The 5,472-nt window shown below is 47.8% G+C and overlaps 2 protein-coding genes across 2 annotated transcripts; both read right to left on the reverse strand.

The window, feature by feature from the left end:
* Positions 1-194: 194 nt before the first annotated feature.
* Positions 195-968, reverse strand: LOC144478120 (uncharacterized; the record flags this gene model as incomplete). The annotated part of the gene is made up of 1 exon (XM_078195840.1): positions 195-968. A coding segment is annotated over exon 1 (774 nt), but the record flags the coding sequence as incomplete, so codon positions are not given.
* A 443-nt stretch (positions 969-1,411) lies between these two features.
* LOC144478119 (uncharacterized) lies at positions 1,412-2,992 on the reverse strand. Its single transcript, XM_078195839.1, has 2 exons — positions 2,546-2,992; positions 1,412-2,146 (listed from the first exon to the last, which is right to left on the reverse strand). Exons 1-2 carry the CDS (start codon positions 2,990-2,992, stop codon positions 1,412-1,414), a joined length of 1,182 nt encoding a protein of 393 aa, XP_078051965.1.
* Positions 2,993-5,472: the final 2,480 nt, after the last annotated feature.

Raw genomic sequence — 5,472 nt, forward strand, 5'->3', positions numbered from 1 at the left:
CACTAGAGTACAACTGTGGAATCTGACCAACAGACCACACGTTCAATCTTAATGTCCAGGAAACGTTTTGCGTGTACTATTAACTCGGCTAACAGCATCGCCCCGTATAATTCCAATACGGGTATGGAGAGTGTTTTAATCGGAGCTACCCGAGATCGTGCCATCAGTAGCGACGAAACAACGTTTGCATTTACTGTGGTGACTCGAAGGTATACTACGGCCGCATATGCCGCGGTCGACGCATCACAGAATCCGTGCAATGTCACGGATGCTGCGTCTGCTCCGTATTGAACCCATCTGGGGATTTTTAATTCGTTTAGTCGGCTCCAATCCTTGCAAAACGTGTTCCACGTTCGCATGGTGGAATCCGAGACAACGTCATCCCAATTTAGGTTTTCTATCCACTGTGATTGCATCAAAATCTTTGCCCGTATCACGATTGGAGAAAGCCAACCGAGCGGGTCGTAGATTTTGGCAATTTCCGAGAGCAACCTTCGCTTGGTCATCGACGTGGACGAAGGCTGGAACCTCTGGAGATTGAGATAGAAATAATCTCCGGACGGTATCCAGCGCAGTCCGAGCACCTTTAGTTCGGATTCATCGAACAAGGTAAGATCGACCGCATGAGAGTGGACGCTCTCCGGGATGTTACGCAGGAGATCCGGGGCATTTCCTGCCCACTTGCGTAAAACAAATCCTCCGCCTTTTAAGAGGTCACATACTTGTTTCCGTATGTTCTCCAACAAAGGTTTATTTGGAGCGCCCATGAAGACGTCGTCAACATAAACGTCTTTCTCGAGGATAGGGGCGGCTAGCGGATACCGTTCACCATCCCTATTTTTCAACTCGAGAAGCGTTCGCATTGACAAGTATGGTGCACACGCCGTACCGTATGTCACGGTATTCAACTCGGAAGCTTCCAGCTGTTCGGTCTCTGACGAGCGCCATACTATGCATTTGTGACGCATCCGGCCAACATACCCTTTGTACCATCAGTCATACTTCGGCCACACCATGACGCACCCCGCCAACGCATCGAACATCACAACAAAATGGCAAATATTTTCGCCACTCCAAAGAACAAGATAGTCAAGCCAAAACACCGCGTCATCCCCGGTCCCACCAGACCTTAACCTTATGGAAGGGCCAACCTGGAAAAACATATATATACCTTGACTTCAAAAATAAAGACAGTATTCATTTTCATCTCAAGCGAGTCGTTACTCTGTCCGACCCCTGATCCAACTTCGTACGGGTTAGCCATAAGTCGCGCCTAAGGAAAAGTAATATTACGAAGTACGACACAATTGTTCTAATCTGCGGATAGACCAATTGTCCGTACGGTTACTATCCTCGATATAGTATTTTGTTTAAACAATAAGACTATACTATAGTCTCTCCCTCACTACGGTTAGGGCGAGTCAGTTGGACCATATCCTATTTGTTCGGTTCGCAGTCCCGTGACACATTGCAGGTGACGATCCTCAGGGGCTACGAGAATTTGTCTAAACATCTTCTCGATACCACCCACCAACACGTATTCGTACAGCCGCCATCTGGTTAACACAGAGGTTATGTCGGTCTGTAGTTTTGGACCTACGTGTAGGATGTCGTTCAGGGAACGTCCGCCCGCTGTTCTGCACGATGTATTGAACACAGCTCTTAATTTTGTTGTTGTGCTCTCTGCACGAAGCACTGCTCTGTGCGGAATGTAAAGTCTAGATTTTTCAATCGACTTGAGTCTGGTCATGTGACCGAGAGACTCATATTCCGTGAGGAATCCACGGTATTCCTGCACCAGAGCTGAGTTTACGTCCAACTTTTTCCTTAGCCTGGAAAGTGCTGACAACGCTATATGAAGGGATTCCCCTAGCGCTTCGTCCGGCCTCTGAATTTTCAGAGGCAACCGGACTGTAAACCGCCCAGACGCATCTCGTGCGACTGTTTTGGCATAGAATCCTTCGCACTCCTTCTCAGCTTCAGTGAGAACTGAGGCCGAGGGAATTTCTTCCACTTCCCAAAATCTACTGTAGGGATTATTTTGGAAGTAAATCCCACGAGACTCCGTGATAATAATAATACGACAACTAAAGACACCTTCGTTTAACAATAACAAGTACAACAGTTTATTATCAATGTCCCACGACTTACAACAAGAATAATAACGACAACGCAACAACTTTGACAACAACAACGACTTAACAACAACAACGACTTCTTCACGCCACGGTTCTCCTTCGAATGCCCCGATCTTTTCCGCTCGTTCTTTTGCCCTTCCTAGCCTTTATCAAATTATCCTACTCTCTCTCTCTCTCTCTCTCTCTCTCTTGCATCCATACTCTTTCGCTCTGCCTCACTCGCTATCTCATTCTTACTCATTCTCTCTCTTCCTTTTTATTTCCCTCCCGCTCACTCACACTCTGTCTTTCGGGCACGCAGGACTTCGAGGAACCTAAGCAATAAACTCAGCCCACTCGAAGTCGTCCAAACACGCTGTCGCCATCTGTCCCATTCATTACCATTTTATGACACCGACCATGCATACCCGGAAAAACCCTACACTACGTATCGCTTTATTCAGCGATTCGAGGACGCATGAATGCAGTGCTCGAGATTTGGGATGGGCTTGACACGGGACTCTTGTCGGACCGGAAAGGATCCAGCCGAATATGGTCTCTTGTGCCAGTGGATCTGTTCCGCCCAATCGCAGTACTCCTTTTTTGTTCACTTCCGCATACAGCTCTGCGCCTAACAACACCTCTATCCGGTGGTCAGGGTCGGGGTCTGCCAATTTCAATCCCAGAAGCTCATCGTAATTCTCGAGAGCTGTTATGGTTGGCGGTACGTAACCCGTAATTTTTGGGAGAACGTAAGCGCTCGCAATCATAACCGGCGAGTCGCCGTCTCGTATTCCAAGATCCATTTTAACGCTGTACGCGATTTTTTGATTACGTCCTTCCCCTATGCCGACAAGAGTGGCAGGGGATTTCATCCTGGTCAGTCGTAGATCTTGCACTAGACTGGCAGCGATGAAGGACGTTTCGGACCCTTGATCTAAGAGTGCACGCGCGATTCGCGACGTGCCTCGTCCGAAAACTCGCACATTTGCCGTTGCGAGAACTACGTCTTTCCGAACTTTATTGTCGGTCGCGCTCGAGTGTGCAGACACTTTTGCACCAGACGTAATGTATATCCGCGCACACACGATTGTCTCGAAGATACGCGGTTCCCGGTGATTCTTTCGAATGACAAGGATGACAAAATTGGTTGATGTGAATGTAACAAAACTGTTTATTATAATAACACTTAATAACAAAAATCGAAATTATAAACGACGTTGATTCTACGAATATTATTAGTTGATTACGATGCAGCGAATAACTAACAGATGAGAGTGATGGTTAGGCTAATGAATTTCGTGTGAAGTGTATGTTTGTACTGTCTGTTCGTCAAATTGATCATCGCCGAGGTAACCTCAGAGTGGGTGTGTATTAAAATATGGAACAAGCGGATTCGTAGATAACAGTATTTCGGAAAAAGTAAGGGAAACGGTCGTCTTGAATTGATTGGTTCAAAGAAAAGCGTATAGTGAAGGAAAGTGACCACCCCGAACTCATCGTCACCCGCAGGTAGTGCTCGTACCCTCGGGTGAGGCTCGCGAAGGATCCGCGTGTCCCAGTGACGGACCGTGGCAGACAATGCATCATAAAAGGGCCTTGTGCGTTCGACAAAATACTCTAGTGCGGGTCTTGGCAAAATATTAAAAGCTGATGGCCACATGTGGGGTTTATTGAAGAAAATGACAAACAATAGATTAAGCACCGGTCTTTTAGAGACATTACCGGTCAGGAATGCGGTGAGAATATTTAAAAATTATACTATGCACGTGTTTTTATGACGGCAGTTACTGCTATAAGAATAATTTCGCCCTGCAACGGAACAGGATGTTAAAATGGCAATGACGGCTGTAAACTAGTTCCGTTCTGTAACGGAACACGTAAACAGTCAAGATTGAGGATGGTTCCCGTCCTTCTTGACTGGTCCCTTTTCCGGAGCAGAGCTTTTTCCGTTCTGGCTTCCGGGAGGGCTTTTCTTTTTCGTTCCTGTCCACCGACTTTTCGCGGGGACTGGCTCCGGCCGTGTTGGAGACCTTGAGTCTTGGAACGAGCGGTGCAGGAGCGTATGATGCGCTCCGTTGCACCTGTCACACTGTATCTGAGTCTTACACTCATGATACGTGTGCGTCGCATTTAAGCAGCGTGTGCAACCGCCTCTGTCTTTAATCCCTTTGTACCTTTGCTCGGGTGTCCACCGAAGAAAGGTCGGGCATTCAACCAGAGTGTGCGATTTTGCACATAGCTTGCACTTCTGCTTATTTTCGAGTGTTGGCTCGACTGCGACGTTGTGCGAATTGACTCGAGTGGACGGCTTTCGCGTCACTCGGTCATCGCTGGTCGCATTTACCATGACCAGCGATTTTGCTCGGTCGTCGACGAACTCCATTAGTTTCTTGAGCGACGGAAACTGACATCGGTTACCTCTAGTCCGTTTCCACTCAAGTTTCAAGTCTCTGTCGAGTTTATCGACGATAAATTGAACAATGAATGAGGAGTCTTGCGGAAATCCCAACGCGTCCAAAGCAGCTATCATTTGCTTTGCGTGTACGGTGACCTGCTGGATACTAGCGAGGTCACCATCATGGATCGGCTTCAGCTTCAATATCTGCCGGAGAAGATCAGCTACGATTAAGCATTCGAGCCCGAATGTTTCCTTCAGGGCTTCCCATGCTATGCTAAAATTCTTCCCGTCGATCGGCAGATGGGAGATTGCTGTTCGCGCTTCTCCCTCCAAGCATATGTGGAGGTACCTCAGACGTTGCACGTCTGTTAGGCCCTTATGCTCCGCAATTGCCGACGTGGACAGGTTCTCGAAGAGAACCCACTCGCGAGGGTTTCCCGTGAATGCCGGCAATTGCTGCCTTGGCAACTCTATGGGGATTGTCTGGTTCCCGTCCGTTTTAACCACGGATGGGTCCGAATTCCCTCTTTCGGAACCAGACAGTTCCCCTTCGAACTTGGAAATCTCTGTGCAGAGGTAACCTCTGGCATCCAAGTACATTTCCTCTAGTTCGTAAAATCGGTCAGGAGCGAAGAACTCGAGCTCCTCCCGTTTTGACGCGGGGATCGCTCTCTTCAGCTTATTATAGCCGGCGAGCGCATCTACCCATATTGAGGTCACGTGATCTAAACGATCTTTAAGAAGTGGGCAAGTATAACTCGCCCTTCCCTTCTTCCTCAAGCGGGTAATACATCCCGTTATGCGACTGAATTGTTGCTCGAATTGGGCAATTTCCTCAATCGTGTTCAACGCGAGAGGAGTTTGCTTTACAGTCGATTGAGCCATCTCGGTTTTATTTCGTAAGTATTGTGACGCATCCGGCCAACATACCCTTTGTACCATCAGTCATACTTC

Source organism: Augochlora pura, unplaced genomic scaffold (genome assembly GCF_028453695.1).
Source record: "Augochlora pura isolate Apur16 unplaced genomic scaffold, APUR_v2.2.1 APUR_unplaced_839, whole genome shotgun sequence".
Classification (NCBI taxonomy): domain Eukaryota; kingdom Metazoa; phylum Arthropoda; class Insecta; order Hymenoptera; family Halictidae; genus Augochlora; species Augochlora pura.

What these genes read in the sequence shown, in the direction of transcription:
- LOC144478119 (XM_078195839.1), bottom strand. Translation starts at nt 2,992, where the DNA reads ATGAAATCCCCTGCCACTCTTGTCGGCATAGGGGAAGGACGTAATCAA. An exon ending in GTAGTGTAGGGTTTTTCCGG is followed by an intron (nt 2,147 to 2,545) that starts GTATGCATGGTC and finishes TCTTGTTGTAAG; the next exon opens with TCGTGGGACATTGATAATAA.